General features: G+C 47.3%; 2 protein-coding genes across 2 annotated transcripts in view; both read left to right on the top strand.

The window, feature by feature from the left end:
* Positions 1-9,571, top strand: part of LOC311310843 (tricarboxylate transport protein B, mitochondrial) — a gene marked incomplete at its 5' end in the record, with an annotated part of 48,609 nt that extends 39,038 nt beyond the window's left edge. Inside the window, 6 exons of the mRNA XM_084440419.1 lie at positions 5,949-6,087; positions 6,547-6,631; positions 8,621-8,725; positions 8,998-9,113; positions 9,214-9,287; positions 9,430-9,571. Coding sequence (XP_084296545.1) covers positions 5,949-6,087; positions 6,547-6,631; positions 8,621-8,725; positions 8,998-9,113; positions 9,214-9,287; positions 9,430-9,544 — 634 coding nt within the window. The 3' untranslated portion in view covers positions 9,545-9,571. The remainder of the gene's footprint in view (positions 1-5,948; positions 6,088-6,546; positions 6,632-8,620; positions 8,726-8,997; positions 9,114-9,213; positions 9,288-9,429) is intronic.
* A 6,982-nt stretch (positions 9,572-16,553) lies between these two features.
* The window catches only part of LOC311310495 (somatomedin-B and thrombospondin type-1 domain-containing protein), a gene marked incomplete at both ends in the record, with an annotated part of 30,063 nt that continues 26,975 nt past the window's right edge, over positions 16,554-19,641 (top strand). The window contains one exon of the mRNA XM_084440006.1: positions 16,554-16,815. Coding sequence (XP_084296132.1) covers positions 16,554-16,815 — 262 coding nt within the window. The remainder of the gene's footprint in view (positions 16,816-19,641) is intronic.

Here is a 19,641-nt window from a genome sequence, read left to right as displayed (position 1 = left end):
GGATTAAAATATAAATATATGAATTTATTTATTCATAATTAATATTATCTCAGTTTTGTTCATAAAGCAGGTTTTCCCTATGGATAAAAACCCATTATTGAAATTCTAAAGCTCCAACAGTGACATAAATAACATGCAGCTGGAGGACTGTGGTGGCTGGACTCGGTTGACCTATGACCTTTGGACACTCACAAAGTACTATTATAACACTTCAGATTGAACTCACCAGTACCACAGGGTTCTCCTCCCAAGGACCAACACAATCACACAACCTTGTCAAATGAGGACACGAAATATAACAGAGTAGAGTAAAAGAAACATACTTTATTACCTTACAATTGCAGCAAAGGGACGGTTACACAGAGACACAAGGGGTATCTGGGCAAGCGCGCCGACCGAATGTCGGGGCGTTCTGTATATACTATTCCACACAATACATTGGCGCGTGACTACATGTGTGAGTACCTGATTGGTTGAAACTTTTATCTAATGCTTGTCCTATGAGCTTACTACTTTCGTTTTCCATTCAGCCGATGTGATTAGGGTGTTCCCTGTTAGTTACAACTTTAACAGGCTTTTCATTGTGAGGTTGTGTGACCTTGGCAGTCAACATATCTGCTACTGGAACACAGATAATAACAACTTTTCATGCGTACTATGTGTTCTGGAAAAGTGCAAACTGCTGACATTCAGTATTGAAGCATAACTAGGCCTAAATAGACAGGCCTTGTATTAAACAACTATAATAGCACTTAATCAAAAATACCTTTCACATTTCCCCCCTTTGATCCATACTATGGATCACTCTACTGTTAACATTACTGGTGAATGATGCTAAGCTAAGCTATCAGAATGGGGAATAACAGAGTACTTGAAAACACATCTAAATAGCCCAGTGACTTTAAAACAGAGTATAAAACATAATAGAACATAGTTACTGTACTGTAACTTAAACAATCATAAAACAACAGTTTAAAATGTCAGGAATGGCATGAGTCTTTAATAGTGAAATTTACAACAGTATTATTGCTTTTGGGTTGACCCTATTGGTCAGTTGCTCAGCTTCTTGGTGGTTTGGTCTTCAGGACTCCAAAAGTACTCTCTGGTGCTCAACCTTTAGGTGACTGCCAGCTGGTCTGTCACTGTAGGGAGGTGTTTGTAGCTCGACTAGCAGGGGCCACGGCTCTCGTGTCTACCCGAGTTAGGAGGTCCCTGTGTGGGGTGTATGTCAGTTATCAGTGTCTGGAAGTGTATGTGTATGTTCAGATCTTGCCTGTTACTGGAGGATCGCTCCAGGGTTAGCCTCATGGTATTTCTGGAGGTCCCAAGCCTTCTGCTGGGCTGGGGACAGGGAGGCTTCTTCATCCTGCAGCAGGACCATCTCGGTGGCGTCTGCTCCCAGGGTGGCTCGGGTTGCTTTGGTGATGAGACACTTGCAGATAGGGATGCCACAGAACACTAGTATTCCAATTAGAACCAGGACACTCACGATCATGGAGACTGCTTTCCCCGCCCATCCAGAGAAGAACTCGGTCAGCCAATGTAGGTCTCCTCCGATGGGGGCGGTCTGGCTCAATACTTGTTCAATCATGGTGGCGGCGCTATGTTTGAGATAGTTAGTGACATTGTCTTTGGCGTCTGGGATAAAGAAACAACAACTTATGCCTAACATTTTGCATACTCCACCTTCCCTGGCGGTGCTTACTTCCATTCATATTGGGCTAGGTGGGCGGGTGGCCTTCGCTCTCTCTGGGGTCTCCTAAGTGGTGGGGTCGGGTCCTCCTCTTCTGGGACCTCTGGGTCCGCGGGCTCTGGGACTGGTTGTTCTTCCTTGACAGGGGAAAAACTGGGAACAGAAGGAATGTCAGTTTGTGGGGTGTCGGGTCCCCCCTTTGTTGGTGACTCTGGCTCACACGATGGGAAGTCTCTGGTGGTTTCCTCTGGGATGTCTTCCCCTCTCCAAAGCTTCACATGTGCTGTGTGTACCCAGGTTGGTCTCTCGTTCACTCGGATGGCTGTCGGATGTTGGCTCGTTCTGGTGCTGACAGGTTACTGGAGGTGGGCTGGTTGCATTGTTCCTGATCATTTGGTCAATTGAGAGAACACTTAGAATGTCAAATGGTGTCGTGCAATTACCAGTGTTGTTGAAGTTCACATTTTTGCTGCTGATGCCCTCGAAGGACTTGACTGGTGAGGACAGCTCGGGCGCAGGCCATGTTTCCTCCGCAGCGGCGAAGGGCGTTCCTGGCCTCCTGGGTGGGTCCATGGTGGTCTGTACCTACTAGGGGATCGTGATTATTGGAGAGAAATTCGGCCTCCTCTTCTTCGTTTGTCACCTGTATGTTTGCGCTGTTTTCCCCTGCTTGCGCGGCCTGATTGGTCTTCTCGATGGCAGTGGTGGGTCGGGGGTTGACTTTTTTTTTTTTGCTGTTTGTGTGATGCCTGGGCAGTACCAGGATGGGGTAAGGATCTGACTAATCCCCCCTTTGCTCACGTGACCACGTCCGTGAGCAACATGACAGTAATATGTGTAATGTTACAAATATGTGTAATTGCCTTTGCTGCAATTGTAAGGCAATGTCTCTAACGCACACAACACAACAGTCACTTCAATCACAACTTCTTGAATAGTAGTAGTAATAGTAATAGTAATAGTAATAGAACAGTAGTAGTAGAATAGTAGTAGTAGAATAGTAGTAGTAGAATGGTACCTTTAATCAGAATGGGGAACGTACTTTATGTGGAACAGCAACACTGTTTAATATCGGAGTCGTTATGGTTCTATTTCGCACCGCTCGGATAAAACACTTCACACAGTCAATGGATTGAAAACCCCAACCAAAAGAATAATTCTTCAACAACTAAAATGTTAAACACGGGCGCAGCACTTCTCTGTGAGCCTATAACCGATGTTTTGGGTGCGGGTATTCTTGGTCTATGGACGGACTATGTAGTTATAATGTAGCAAGCATTAAAACCTCACCGTGGCAACCAATGTGTATGTGTGGACCTTAATAATCTCTTTATATCCTATGCCGTACGTCACAAGCGTAGCCCTAGGTATATACTCTCATTAAAAAGGAATTTTTAACTCTGTGAACAATTGGTGTACGTTTGGAACTTACTATAATGTCAGAAAAGCAAATCCTCCAGTTGGTGTGTTGGTTGTCCTTTTTAGGGAGGGATTCCAGGCCTCCCTGCCCCTCTGAGCGGCCCTGCGTCCGCCCTCAACCTCGCTTGGCTAGGAAGTTGATACGTGGGAGGGTGATCAGTCCAACGTAGGCTCACTCAGGCGGGCAGATCAGCTGGAATCCCACTTCTGACACCAGTGAAATGTGGTGGCTGGACTCGGTTGACCTATGACCTTTGGACACTCACAAAGTACTATTATAACACTTCAGATTGAACTCACCAGTACCACAGGGTTCTCCTCCCAAGGACCAACACAATCACACAACCTTGTCAAATGAGGACAGGAAATATAACAGAGTAGAGTAAAAGAAACATACTTTATTACCTTACAATTGCAGCAAAGGGACGGTTACACAGAGACACAAGAAGTATCTGGGCAAGCGCGCCGACCGAATGTCGGGGCGTTCTGTATATACTATTCCACACAATACATTGGCGCGTGACTACATGTGTGAGTACCTGATTGGTTGAAACTTTTATCTAATGCTTGTCCTATGAGCTTACTACTTTCGTTTTCCATTCAGCCGATGTGATTAGGGTGTTCCCTGTTAGTTACAACTTTAACAGGCTTTTCATTGTGAGGTTGTGTGACCTTGGCAGTCAACTTATCTGCTACTGGAACACAGATAATAACAACTTTTCATGCGTACTATGTGTTCTGGAAAAGTACAAACTGCTGACATTCAGTATTGAAGCATAACTAGGCCTAAATAGACAGGCCTTGTATTAAACAACTATAATAGCACTTAATCAAAAATACCTTTCACAGGACCCATAGATATCTTCTTTTAAATCAATGTCATGCCTTTTTTTCTTGCTAATTTGTGATTGGCCAAAACGCTGAAAAATTCCCGCAAGGCAGGACAGTACTCCGGCCCTGTCTGAACAGGATTCAGATATTGACATTTTGTTAGTCCGATCACATTCCAGATTCCAGATTTACCACAGTGAAGGCCGATTGAGTCGGTGTTGATACGTCTGTTTCTCTTCCCTGTTCCATTGGAGACTTTTTGTGTGTTCGTATTTCCATAATATAATACATCCGAAGGTATTATGGGACATATTATACATGAAACTGTTCGTCTATGTGTCTTGATTCTAGCCATCTAAATATCTAAGCTGACATAAATACTTTTTGAGCTAGAGCCGCCTGAACACGACAGTTCCACTGGCTGGCTATAGCCGGTAACGTTAGCTACGAGGTGCATGTCAGGCTACGGCATAGGCAGGCGCGCAGATTGGATGGAGGCGCAAACTGTCGGCAACTCGTCCAAAACATTTCTAGAGACTGGGTCGCAACACCGGATCGGAGAAATCCACAGCCTGGCTCCTGCTTGCGTGAGAATTGATTGCTTTGCGGTGCTTATTCCTCATCCAGTGATGGATGGGTGGATGGAAAACTTTCAACTGAATGTTCATATGTTCTGATAATTGTAGGCTAAAGCAACATAAGAGTGGCAGCTTTGACAGCAACCCAAATGAGCTAATCCCATAGCTGTACCATTGTTAGCTAGCCATGAGCGAACTGTTGGATACTGCAGTCAAATCTATTTGCCAACAAACTGTTTGAGAGCCAGCACACCTCAGTGTCCCCTAATCATTTTTTTTTTCATATATCACCTAACCACTCCAGCACCTCACCAATATCAATTATTTTAGAGAAGAGTAGCCTACAATCCATTACAACTATTGCTTACAATGTTTTATTGTTGTTTTGTAATATTTTATCATGAATATGATAAATAAATGCTGCATGTAGTTAAAGAAAGTGTTATTCAGTTTTTCATATGCTAAAATTGACTGTAAATCCACACTTCAAAGCTGATATTTCAAATAATAACTGACTGAGGGAAAGTGCCCCCCGGCGCCCATGGGTGGTACGCCTCTCTCCCTCCCGTCCTCATTAGTTTTTTGAGTCACCAGCCGCCACTGGTGTGTATGTATGTATGTAGGCTATGTTAGATCTTATACATACACACATACACACACACATACACACATGATCTTGTAATATTTGAACAAGCAACCCTTCGTGGTACACGTGACAGACACACAGACACACATACATACATACACGCACCACTGAGCTCACAACGCAAACACTCATTCGGTCACGTGAGCTCCCCCATTCACTTAAAGCGCGATCGAACTACCGCGCATGTGCGCCTTGTTTTGTAGTGAGCTGCGCTGTATAACGCGAATGTGTGTGTATGTGTGTGTGTATGTATACACCTACACACATACACACATACATACATACACGTTGTAAGTAAGCTTTGAACAAGCAACCAAAGTGGTACTCTGAGGCAGGAACCCAAGGAGCTGAGTGGTACTGTGTGTGTGTGTCTCTCTCTCTCCTCCCCCTCTCCTCTGTCTCCTCTCTCCTCTCACTATCTCCCTCTCTCTCCTCTCTCTCTCTCTCTGTCCCTCTCTCTCTCTCTCTCTCTCTCTCTCTGTCCCCCTCTCTCTCCCTCTCTCTCTCTCTCTCTCTCTCTCTCTCAATTCAATTCAATTCAATTCAATTCAATTCAATTCAATTCAATTCAATTCAATATACTTTATTGGCATGGATGTCAGGTGAACAGTATTGCCAAAGCATCAAGAATACAATTCAATAATTACATGAGAAAACAAATGAAGTATTCAATTAATTAAGTAAACTAACAGATAGACTCTCTCTCTCTCTCTCTCTCTCTCTCCTTCTCTTCTGCCTGGTCAGCTGTGTGACTGATCAGCTGTGTGTTTGTCCTGTCCAGGTTCGGAGTGTTTGAGTTCCTCAGTAACCAGGCTCGCGATGCGTCCGGCCGTCTGGACAGCACTCAGGGCCTGCTGTGTGGCCTGGGGGCCGGCGTCATGGAGGCCGTCCTGGTGGTTTGTCCCATGGAGACCGTCAAGGTACCGCCTGCAGAGAGAGAGAGAGAGAGAGAGAAAGAAAGAGAGAGAGAGAGAGAAAAAGAGAGGGAGAGAGAGAGAGAGAAAGAGAGAGAGAGGGTGAGAGATAGAGAGAAAGAGAGAGAGAGAGAGACCACCACCACCTCAGAGAGAGAGAAAGAGAGAGAGAGAGAGAGAGAGAGAGAAAGAGAGAGGGAGAGAGAAAGAGAGAGAGGGAGGGAGAGAGAGAGACCACCACCACCTCAGAGAGAGAGAGAGAGAGAGAGAGAGAGATGGAGAACTAGACAAAACAGAGATGCTGTGAGATCCTGTGTATCTGCTGTCCTTCAGGGCTGTGGCACCGATAAAGCTCTCTACCAACCCAGCATCTACACACACACACACACACACACACACACACACACACACACACACACACACACACAGTGTGTCATACTGTTCCTGTGCTATCTCTCCCCCAAGGTGAAGTTCATCCATGACCAGACCTCCGCCAACCCCAAGTACAGAGGCTTCTTCCATGGGGTCAGAGAGATCATCAGAACACAGGGTGAGCGGGGGGGGGGGGGGGCATGGAGAGATCATCAGAACCCAGGGTGAGCAGGGGGGGGCGTGGAGAGATCATCAGAACCCAGGGTGAGCAGAGGGGGAGAGGAGCACTTTTCAAACAAAACATGTTCCTGTAATAGTGAGGGTGTCAATTTAGCAGTGGAAAACTTGAACAATATATTTGATATCTCAGCCTCTCTATCAAATCTAAAAACCTCTATCAGCAAGTCAAAGAAAGGCCAATGATGATGAGAGATATTTGATGATGAATGCAAATGCATTAGGAAAACACAGAGACACATCTAATAAGAAACACAGAGACCCAGAATCAGACGCTACGTCATCACTATGGTGAAACACTCAAACACTAGAAAAATCTACTAAGAAAAAAGAAGTAACGATGGTTCACAAAACAGCTCAATGGAATTGAAAAATATATTGATTCAAACAATTTTGGGGGAAATTGGAACAGACTATATAAACAACAATATTAAGAATTATCCATTAAAAATGGGGACATATGGCTTAACCACTTCTCCTTTTCATGTCAATAGATAAGAACCCAGAACAAACACTTATATATGATAAACTCCAATTACTTGAGTCTGCAATTAAGAAATACCAGAACCCTCTTGATTTTACAATAACATTGAGCAAACTACAAGAAAACATACAAAACCTACCACAAAAAGCCTGTGGTGTTGATGGCATAGTAAATGAAATGATTAGATATACAGATGACATATTTACATTGGCCATACTCAAACTCTTTAAAATTATTCTCAGTGCAGGTGTGTTCCCCAAAATCTGGAACCGAGGCCTGATCACCCCAATGTTTAAAAGTCGAGATAAATTTGATCCCAACAATTACCGTGGAATATATGTGAACAGCAGACTGGGTAAAATCCTCTGCAGTATTATTAACAAGTTGTGCATCACAGGAAATAGAAATTGAACTTCACTTCCTCACAGCATGCGAACAATACCAACACTTTAGACAAAGCTCTTTCCCCCAAATCAAAAAAATACATGAAGAATTGAAGACTAAATCTAATGTTGACAAAATGCCTTACCTATTAGGGGAAATGCCAAAATGTACATTAATTGCTGCTAAATTTGTACAAAAATGTCACAACTTGAGAACGACTAATAATATACCAAGCTAAATGATCAGTTCATTGTTTGTATTGTATTTACACACATATTTTGTTTACTTATATTGTTATATCATGGTGTTTTGTATGTACAGTATGCTCCTTTAGAATGCAGAATTTTTAAATATTGAGTGTATAGGATGTATGTATGCTGTATCTGCATCTATGTGTGTATTTATTTATAGGTAAATATAATATGAACACTTGCTTTCATGCCAATAAAGTCCATTGAACTGAATTGAATTGAGAGAGAGAGGAGTAGAGAGAGAGGGAGGGTGGAGAGAGAGAGAGGGTGGAGAGAGAGAGAAAGGGGGAGAGAGAGTAGAGAGAGGGGAGAGGGATGAGGAGAGAGAGAGGGAGGAGTAGAGAGAGGGAGATAGAGAGGAGTAGAGAGAGGGAGGGTGGAGAGAGAGGGAGGGTGGAGAGAGAGGGAGGGAGAGAGAGAGTAGAGAGAGAGTGGGAGGGAGAGAGGGAGGGGTAAAGATAGACAGAGAGGGGCAGAGAGAGAATGAGTGAGGTAACAGCGTATTTGTGAGACCCAGAACCAAGCATGGATCAGTAGGACGCCTACTGGTCAATCAGTGGCAGTGCATGTCAGGCTGCCTGGACAGCCTGTTGTAGGAGCTGCATCCATGTGTAGATTTCACTCTATCTATCTTTCCCTGTCTCCCTCTCTGTCTCTCCTTGTCTTTCTCCCACCCTCTCTCTCCATCCCTTTCTTCCCTCTCCTACCTCACCTAACCTCCTCCTCTCTTCTCCCTCCTCCCTCCTTCCTTCCCTCCCTCCCTCCTCATCTCCTCCTCTCCTTTCCTCCTCTCCTCTTCTCTCTCCTGCAGGTCTGAGGGGGACCTACCAGGGTCTGACAGCCACCGTTCTCAAACAGGGCTCCAACCAGGCCATCCGCTTCTACGTCATGACCTCCCTCAGGAACTGGTACAAAGGTCAGCGTGCGTGCGTGTGTGTGTGTGTGTGTGTGTGTGTGCGGGCATTTGAGAGCGTGAGAGTAAAGGAGAGAGAGAAAAAGAGAGAGAGCGAGAGAAAGAGAGACAGGGTGGGTCCTTGTGTAATATATGAGACGATGCTGCCCTCTTGTGGTCATCTATAAAAGTTGCCTGTAATCCAGGTAATTAAAAAAAGGTTGTTTTTGTTCTCACCCTTGTTTGTGTGTGTGTGTGTGTGTGTGTGTGCGTATCTGTGTGTGTCCTCACCCCAGGTGATAACCCAGACAAGGCCATTAACCCTGTCCTGACTGGAACGTTTGGTGCCATTGCCGGAGCTGCCAGTGTATTCGGGAACACGCCCCTGGATGTGGTGAAGACCAGGATGCAGGTACGCTACTGACCTGGACTACCTAGCTACAGTATCTAGTCATGCCCTGGATGAGTTATTCTCATCCCGTTTCTTCTCTCTCTCTCTCTCTCTCTCTCAGGGTCTGGAAGCTCATAAGTATAAGAGCACGCTGGACTGTGCTGTCAAGATCATGAGGCACGAGGGCCCAGCAGCGTGAGTACCACACACCTCCTCCTCCTCCTCCTTCATCTCACCCTCTTTCTGATATGCATTCTTCTCTTCATACTAGATTCTCCTCGGTCTGTTTTCTATGTTCTCTAACCTGAGGTTCCTTCTTCCCTTCTGGTTCCTCCAGGTTCTACAAGGGGACGGTTCCCAGACTGGGCCGTGTGTGTCTGGACGTGGCCATCGTCTTCATCATCTACGAGGAGGTGGTCAAGGTGCTGAACACCGTCTGGAACACTGACTGACCACCTGGATCACCTACTACAAGACCCAGGACCCAACCACCAGACCCAGAACCCCACTACCAACCACCAGACCCAGAACCCAACCACCAGACCCAGGACCCAACCACCAGACCCAGGACCCAACCACCAGACCCAGAACCCAACCACCAGACCCAGAACCCCACTACCAACCACCAGACCCAGAATCCAACCACCACCAGACCCAGAACCCCACCACCACCAGACCCAGATCCCAACCACCAGACCCAGAACCCAACCACCACCAGACCCAGATCCCAACCACCAGACCCAGAACCCAACCACCAGACCCAGAACCCAACCACCACCAGACCCAGATCCCAACCACCACCAGACCCAGGACATAAACACCAGACCCAGAACTCAACCACCACCAGACCCAGAACCCAACCACCACCAGACCCAGGACATAAACACCAGACCCAGAACCCAACCACCACCAGACTCAGAACCCCATCACCACCAGACCCAGAACCCCATCACCACCAGACCCAGAACCCAACCACCACCAGACCCAGAACCCAACCACCACCAGACCCAGGACATAAACACCAGACCCAGAACCCAACCACCACCAGACCCAGGACATAAACACCAGACCCAGAACCCCATCACCACCAGACCCAGAACCCAACCACCACCAGACCCAGAACCCCACCACCACCAGACCCAGAACCCAACCACCACCAGACCCAGAACCCAACCACCACCAGACCCAGAACCCAACCACCAGACCCAGAACCCAACCACCACCAGACCCAGATCCCAACCACCACCAGACCCAGGACATAAACACCAGACCCAGAACTCAACCACCACCAGACCCAGAACCCAACCACCACCAGACCCAGGACATAAACACCAGACCCAGAACCCAACCACCACCAGACTCAGAACCCCATCACCACCAGACCCAGAACCCCATCACCACCAGACCCAGAACCCAACCACCACCAGACCCAGAACCCAACCACCACCAGACCCAGGACATAAACACCAGACCCAGAACCCAACCACCACCAGACCCAGGACATAAACACCAGACCCAGAACCCCATCACCACCAGACCCAGAACCCAACCACCACCAGACCCAGAACCCCACCACCACCAGACCCAGAACCCAACCACCACCAGACCCAGAACCCAACCACCACCAGACCCAGAACCCAAACACCACCAGACCCAGAACCCCACCACCACCAGACCCAGAACCCAACCACCACCAGACCCAGAACCCAACCACCACCAGACCCAGAACATAAACACCAGACCCAGGAAGAGGGAGGGGAGGAGAGAGTAGGGCCCTATCTATCATGCATCACAGAGTAGGAGTGCTGATCCTGGATCAGTTGTTCCTGTTAAATCAAATGATATAGACAGGTTGGGACCTGACCCTGGATCAGAACTCTTGGTAAATGTGGAGACAGAGAGAGCAGAGATCACCCTGACTCTCCCTGACCTTCCAGGTCAGCAGACTTCCTGTCTGACCACAGCCTGAACCAGATCACCAGTGGACCAACAGAGCCCTGCCAGTAGACAGTCAAACAAACAATACACACTCAAACACTGTGGTCGGGGTTATGTCACGGTTGGGGTTATATTATGGTTGGGGTTGTGGTTATGTCACGGTTGGGGTTATGTTATGGTTGGGGTTGGGGTTATGTTATAGTGAAGTTGACTGCATATGGGCAGTGTCCTACTATACTGTAATATCCTGGTTTACAATGTTCCTCTCTCTCTCTCTCTCTCTCTCTCTCTCTGTCTATCCTCTCTCTCTCTCTCTCTCTCCCTGTCTCTCTCTCTCCCCCCATTGGCCTGAGAGAAACAGAGTAGCTAGATTGCTGTTTACAGCCATGAGTTAATGTAACCATGGTAACCAAGACCAAGCCTTTAACACAAAGATCTTACTTTTATGATTGATATGTTATAGTCCAGATTAGTTATTTATAGTTTTATTATAACAAAGAGGATATGTTAGTGTTTCTCTGCCAGCTGCCCAGTCCCATAGACCAGCTGCTACATGGTCTGTGTCTGTCCAAACCAACATTTTACATGGATGAATGGATGAATTTGATGAATGGATGAGTGCTACAGATACAGCTACATCACCAGTCCTCCTCCAGACAGTCTCATGTTGCTGAGCAACGTACAGACAGAGAATAAAGAGTATTGTCATAACAGCCTAATATAATTAAATAGTATTGTAATAACATTCTAATATAATTAAAGAGTATTGTAATAACAGTCTAATATATTAGCTGAATAAACAGGAAAAAATAGAAACATGTAAATAATGTATTGATCCAGAATATATTGATCAGTCTTTATCAATGGTATTTATTGGTAGTTGAATGTTGAACGGTGCGTCTCTGTGTGTCATCGTACCTCTAACCTGTGCAGTGTTAAAGTAGGCTACCCATATGTCAGTCAGAGTCTGGGTGTACAAGGGTGCATTTGATTTATCCAAGAAGTGGGTGTACAAAGGTGCATTTGATTTAAGCTGATTTAAGTTGTTCATTTGGTGCAGATGATCCAAACAGAGGAGAAGCATGTTCCTTGTTATTGACTTCCTGCTGTTCTGTGTACAGTATAAGGTGTGTATACATGTTAGAAAGTCACATCCCCTCTGGCCTGCGTTCTGGCCTGCCTTCCGGTCTGGTCCGTGGCTCGGTGGGTTCTGAACAGAACAGCAATGTTCCGATGCAGAACCCTCCTCCTGGGGAACCATTCCAGTCCATATACAGTACTTCCAAACATTCCCGAAGCCTGTTGACAATGTCTCTGAATTCAAAAATCCTCTCTGTTCTTATTCGGTCATATTGTGCCATGTTTTACTTTTTTTTTTTTTATTACTACTTAAGAAATGTATATTATATGATATCTTTTTTTTTCATATCCTGTATTTTTGTGAAGGCCTCGCCCCCGTGCCTTTTACCACTGTTGATTTTAGAAGATGATGATGAAAACCATCAGCTTGTCAGCTTGTTTTGCACTGATAGAGCAGCACAGTGTCATCTCATGTGAGGACATTTGGAGTCCGTCCTGCACTGTTGCTTTGCTAGCTAACTAGCTGACTAACTGACTAGCTAACTAGCTGACTAACTGACTAGCTAACTAACTGACTAGCTAACTAACTGACTGCCTAGCTAACTAACTGACTAGCTAAGTAACTGAGTAGCTAACTAACTGACTAGCTAACTGACTAGCTAACTAACTGACTAACTAGCTATCTGACTAGCTAACTAACTGACTAGCTAACTAACTGACTAACTAGCTATCTAACTGACTACCTAACTAACTGACTAGCTAACTAACTGACTAGCTAACTAACTGACTAGCTAACTGACTAGCTAACTGACTAGCTAACTAACTGACTGACTAGCTAACTAACTGACTAGCTAAGTAACTGACTAGCTAACTAACTGACTAGCTAACTAACTGACTGACTAGCTATCTAACTGACTAGCTGACTAGCTAACTAACTGACTAGCTAACTAACTGACTAGCTAACTATCTGACTAGCTAAGTAACTGACTAGCTAACTAACTGACTAGCTAACTGACTAGCTTACTAGCTAACTAACTGACTAGCTAACTATCTGACTAGCTAACTAACTGACTAGCTAACTGACTAGCTAAGTAACGTACTAGCTAACTAACTGACTTGCTAACTGACTAGCTGACTAGCTAACTAACTGACTAGCTAACTATCTGACTAGCTAACTAACCGACTAGCTGACTGACTGACTAACTGAGTAGCTAACTTACTGACTAGCTAACTGACTAGCTGACTGACTAACGGTAGTTGCGTGTTGTACTGTAGGCCTATGTGTCCTGTGCCAAAACCGTCTGACTCTGCAGACTCACTGTATATCTGGCCTCAGCCATGTGATCCATGTTGTAGTGAAGGCTTTGATTCCTTCCAGTGGGGTAATAAAATAGGTTTATTTCATATTCTGAGACTGTTTATTTCATAAGTATTGAGACCATTCATGTCATATGTAATGAGACTGTTTATGTCATATGTAATGAGACTGTTTATTTCATATGTACCGTCCATGACTGATTGTCTGTGTTGAGGCCAGCAGGCTGTTACTGTCTAGCTAAACTGAACTACAGTCATGTCTATGCTTTGTGTGTGTGTGTGTGTGTGTGTATGTGTGTGCGTGTGTATGTGTCTGTGTGTGTATGTGCATGTGTGTATGTGTGTGTGTACTGTATGTGTGTATGTGTGTTTATGTGTATGTGCACGCATGTGCGTTCTGTAGCTACTGTATGTGTGCGTCTATGCAGGTGTTGGTGTGTGTGCATCTATGTGGGAGTTAGTGTGTGTGCGTCTATGCGTCTTAGTGTGTGTGCATCTATGCGTGTGTGTGTTTATGCGGTTGTTAGTGTGTGTACCTGTGAGTGTGTCGACAGTACAGCATATCTGTGTGTGTGCGCGTGCGTGCATGCGCGCGTGTGTGTATGCGCGTACTGTCGATTCAGTGTGTGTGTGTGTGTTTCTGTGTGTGTAGGTGCATGTGTATGTGAGCGTGTATGTGTGTTAGTGTGCGTGCGTGTGTGTTACAGTGTCTATGTACAGTAGTACCTCCCTCATATTGTTGATCCCTCCTCATTCCTCAACCTGCTCTGGTGTTTCACAACTTATTAAATCACAGAGCAGTGAAAACATCAGGGCTGCCTGTTGTTCTACCCCCCCCCCCCCCCCCCCCCCCTGTTGCTTTCTCCTCCTGTTACAACAGAGATAGCACTGGAACAAACCATGTGGGACAAGGAGGGGGGCGGGACTAAAACAGGGCTGTCATTGTTCAGGACTTGGCAGAAATTCACATACCCCTGATTCAACTGTCCTACTCACCCCAACACACACACACACACACACACACACACACACAGGAGGACAGAGAACAGGACAGTGATGCTTGATGTTGGCTTTGATGTTCATCCCTGCTGCCTGAGTGACCAGTCCAGGAAGGAGCACACACACACACACACACACACACACACACACACACACACACACACACACACACACACACACACTCTCTGACAGGACAGATGTTTGGAGGAGAGATAGGTCTGTAACATTGCTACTGACACGACGCCTGCAGGACTAATACAGGTAAATAATCGGTTTGACCACTAGAGTGCGCTGTTTTAAACCCACATACAGCGACACAGAAGATAAGGAACAGTTCTTCTCTCCCTCTCATCTTCTCTCACCCTGTCAGGCGCCTAACAGGAGACATAGAGCTTCGTTCTTATCTTACCCACACACACACACACATGCGCACACACGCACGCACACTATGGGGGGTGATTTGCACACAACCACACATATACACGCACACACACACACACACAAACACACACACGCACACAAACACACACACACACACACACACACACACACACACACACACACACACACACACACACACACACACACAGCAGTGGTGACAGACTTCCACTCACGTTCCTGCTGTACAATGTCTCTTTGTGTGGAGAGAAGATCTCAGATAATCTGTCCTTCAGCCCTGTCCTCTTCTCATCCTCCTCTCATCACTCCCTCCTCCCCTCCTCCTCCTCCTCCTCTCTCTCTCTCTCTCTCTCTCTCTCTCTCTCTCTCTCTCTCTCTCTCTCTCACTGAGGGAACAGCCAGATCCCAGTTCTCCTCAGGAGGAGCCATCTGGACCTCCCATCATCACTCCAACCTCCCTCTCCTCCTCGTCCTCCTCTCCTCTCTCTATCTCCTCCACCTCTCCTCCTCCTACCCTCTTCCTCTTCTCCTATCTCTCTCCTCCCCTCCTCCTCTCCTCTCTCTCCTCCTCCCCTCTTCCTCCTCTCCTCTCTCTCTTCCTCCTCTCTCTCCTCCCCTCCTCCTCTCCTGAGTGGACAGGTCTGACCCTCCTGACCCTCCATCCTCTCTCACTCCCCAGGTCTCAACACCTTCTCTGAGCACCAGCATGAGAGGACGAGACATGAAGCTTCCTGTCTCTGCTAGGCAAGAGTACCCTCCCCCCTTACACTGACCACACACACACACACACACACACACACACACACACACAGACACACACACACACACACACTAACTCGCACGCAGCACACACACACCACACACACACACACACACACACACACACACACACACACACACACACTGTCCTCCATCTACAGATGTGCTTTTACAGTAGGCCAACCCGACCAGCCGTCTCCCACGGGAGCCATTGACCACTCAGACACGCTGAAGGGGAAGCAATAGCATTGTTCCCCAGTCATTCTGCTCCTGGGTGAATGGGCAGACGAGCTTTATTCTGCTCCTGGGTGAATGGGCCGACGAGCCTTTATTCTGCTCCTGGGTGAATGGTCAGACGAGCCTTTCTCTGCGGAGAGGAGGAGAGGAGGAGGGACATCTTCGCTGTCAGCCACGACCGTGAATAGCGCCACCCACGTCTGAAATTTAAGCTTTACAGGCAATCAAACCTGGAGACACGTGGTGTTGCCGTCTGGTTAATGTTTAGAGTTAAACCAGAACATGTTCTGAAAATGTCTTGCAAATACCCTGCTGCTGAAAATGCTATAAGAACGATGACAACTGATAATAGTAAGACACAACCATCAGTCTACGAGAGAGAGAGAGAGAGGGGGGGGGGGCAGATGCCTATAGCTCTCTAATGGCACCCCGACATGCCCTCTGAAAGGGGCGGTGTCCGCGGGGGTGATGGGAGTATGCCCGCACAACCGCACTACAAACTCCACTTTTTATGCTTCATGAGACAGATCCGCACAGTGGCTTTCTGCTTGGGTGGTTGTGGCCTAGTGTATTTTTAAAAATTCTTGTTTAGATTGGGACTAAAACCATGTTGCGTTCGGATCTAATACATTAGGAACTGAGCGTTTTCGTTATTGTGAGGCGGACATTTGGAGAGCGATACGCATCTATCAGCGAGCGCGCGTGCGGTTCCAGTCCTGTGAAGTTTCCATCATGGGAGCGCGTGTTCCTTTCCCGGCGCGTTTCGGAGTTATCAGCGTTATAGTTTTCGGGTATTTGACGTTTTTCTCGGGGTTCTTTTTTATCCAAGCCGAAGCAGGTTGTGGGGAAAGATCAGAGAGCCCCACCTGTTGTACTGGGCGAAACAACGAATGTTTTGAGTACACGAAACGAAAAACCGTTTGTTACTGTGATACCTACTGCCAGAAGACGGGCGACTGCTGTGAAGACTACCAGCGCGAGTGTCAAATATCTGGTGAGTGTTGGCCGGGGTCGGCTGATCCTGGACCAGGCTTTAGTCATGGATGATCCAACACTTTCTTGTGATTCACTGTATCGGTTTATAAAGAATGATAATCAATGAAATTGATCATGCCACCATCTAAATCAAAACCGTTAGCTCTTACTGTCAGGTGACGACTGTTACTGAGTAACTTTGTGTGCGTGCGTGCGTGCGTGTGTGTGTGTGTGCGTGTTTACGCGTGTGTGTGTGCGTGCGTGCGTGCGTGCGTGTGTGTGTGCGAGAGAGAGAGAGAGAGAAAGAGAGAATTGTTTGGCGTGTATGTGACAGGGAGACGGTGGGACATGCTGCGCATGCCTACCTTCATTGCTGCTGTTATACTTGTTTGCTTTAAAGTGACCGAGTCTGTGTGACTAAAGTCTGGAGCTCAAAAGCGAGGAGAGAGAGGACCTCCAGGACCCTAGAGAGAGCACAGACACACACCACACACACACACACACACACACACACACACACACACACACACACACACACTCAGAGGAAGATAATAGCTTGTGTTAGTTGTTCTGTGGTGCTCTCAGAAGGGGAGAGGTTGCGGAGGGAGAGTGAGGGGAGAACGGGGGAGCTGGAGGAGAAGGGGAGGAGAGGCTGGGAGGAGGAGAGGCTGGGGAGGAGGAGAGGGAGGGGAGGAGAGGCTGGGGAGGAGAGAGGCTGGGGAGGAGGAGAGGGGAGGGGAGGAGGAGAGGGAGGGGAGGAGAGGCTGGGGAGGAGGAGAGGGAGGGGAAGAGAGGCTGGGGAGGAGGAGAAGCTGTTGCTGTCTCACCCCGGAACTCCCACACAGCTGACAGAAGGTCTGTCTGGTCTGTCCGTCTGCTTCTGCTCTGTGACAAAAATGTTGCACTCCAACTTCCTGCCTGTTGTAACTGTCATTGTTACTGCAGTAGAGATTTGAAGATCTTCTGGTGTGTGTGTGTGTGTGGGGTGGGGGGGGGGTGGGGGGGGGGGGGGGGGGTTCATTGAATTATGTGGAATTAGATAACATGACTCTAGACCCGTGACCATGAGCAACCTATTCCTGCAGCTTCCAGATCCTTCCTCCTCCTCTTCTCCTCCTCCTCCTCTCCTTCTGCTCCTCTCTCTCTCCTCCTCTCCTCCTGCTCCTCTCTCTATCCTCCTCTCCTCCTCCTCTCCTCCTGCTCCTCTCTCTCTCCTCCTCTCCTTCTTATCCTCTCTCTCTCCTCTCCTCCTCTCTCTCTCCTCCTCCTCTCCTCCTGCTCCTCTCTCTCTCCTCCTCTCCTCCTGCTCCTCTCTCTCCTCCTCTCCTCCTGCTCCTCTTATCCTCCTCCTCCTCTCCTCCTGCTCCTCTCTCTCTCCTGCTCTCCTCCTGCTCCTCTCTCTCTCCTCCTCTCCTCCTCCTCCTCTTCTCCTCCTCCTCCTCTCCTCCTGCTCCTCTCTCTCTCCTCCTCTCCTCCTGCTCCTCTCTCTCTCCTCCTCTCCTCCTTATCCTCTCTCTCTCTCCTCTCCTCCTCTCTCTCTCCTCCTCCTCTCCTCCTGCTCCTCTCTCTCTCCTCCTCTCCTCCTGCTCCTCTCTCTCCTCCTCTCCTCCTGCTCCTCTTCTCCTCCCCCTCCTCCTCCTCTCTCCTGCTCCTCTCTCTCTCCCTCCTCTCCTCCTGCTCCTCTCTCTCTCCTCCTCTCCTCCTCCTCCTCTTCTCCTCCTCCTCCTCTCCTCCTGCTCCTCTCTCTCTCCTCCTCTTCCTCCTGCTCCTCTCTCTCTCCTCCTCTCCTCCTATCCTCTCTCTCTCCTCCTCCTCTCCTCCTGCTCCTCTCTCTCTCCTCCTCTCCTCCTGCTCCTCTCTCCTCCTCCCTCTTCTCCTCCTCCTCCTCCTCTCCTCCTGCTCCTCTCTCTCTCCTCCTGTCCTCCTGCTCCTCTCTCTCTCCTCCTCTCCTCCTCCTCTTCTCCTCCTCCTCTTCTCCTCCTGCTCCTCTCTCTCTCCTCCTCTCCTCCTGCTCCTCCTCTCCTCCTGCTCCTCTCTCTCCTCCTCTCTCTCTCCTCTCTCTCTCTCCTCCTCTCTATCCCCTCCTCCTGTTTCTTCATATCTGTCTCTATATAAGGTCATATAGAGGATGGGACAGAAAGGGGACAGACCAAAGATGGGCAGGATTACTGAGTAATCCTAGTAGAGTAGAGTAGAACAGAGTAGAGTAGAACAGAGTAAAGTAGAGAACAGAGTAGAATAGAGCAGAGTAGAGCAGAGTAGAGTAGAACAGAGTAAAGTAGAGAACAGAGTAGAATAGAGTAGAGTAGAACAGAGTAGAGTAGAACAGAGTAAAGTAGAGAACAGAGTAGAATAGAGCAGAGTAGAGCAGAGTAGAGTAGAACAGAGTAAAGTAGAGAACAGAGTAGAATAGAGCAGAGTAGAGCATAGTAGAGCAGAACAGAGTAGAGTAGAACAGAGTAAAGTAGAGAACAGGGTAGAATAGAACATAGTAGAGTAGAACAGACTAAAGTAGAGAACAGAGTAGAACAGAGTGAGTAGAATAGAGTAGAGTAGACTAGAACAGACTAGAACAGAGTAGAGCAGAGTAGAGCAGAGCAGGGCTAACCCAAGCCTGTCAGTTTAAAGTCGCACTGAAATGAAAAAAGCATTCTGTCCCATTTTGGTTCACATAATTGGTCATAGTTTTCACCTATTCAACGATGTATGCCCAAAAAATAAAAAAATTCTACTTTTGTTGTAATCTTATATCAAAGTATATAATTTCTTACTTCCTGGAAAACGGTAGGTCACGTGCAATGACGACAACAGGTACCTTAGATTTTAGGCCAATAATCTCACGACA

The sequence above is a fragment of the Borostomias antarcticus genome (genome assembly GCF_949987555.1).
Source record: "Borostomias antarcticus genome assembly, chromosome: 6".
Lineage (NCBI taxonomy): Eukaryota > Metazoa > Chordata > Actinopteri > Stomiiformes > Stomiidae > Borostomias > Borostomias antarcticus.
This window is presented reverse-complemented; position numbering and strand designations above follow the sequence as displayed.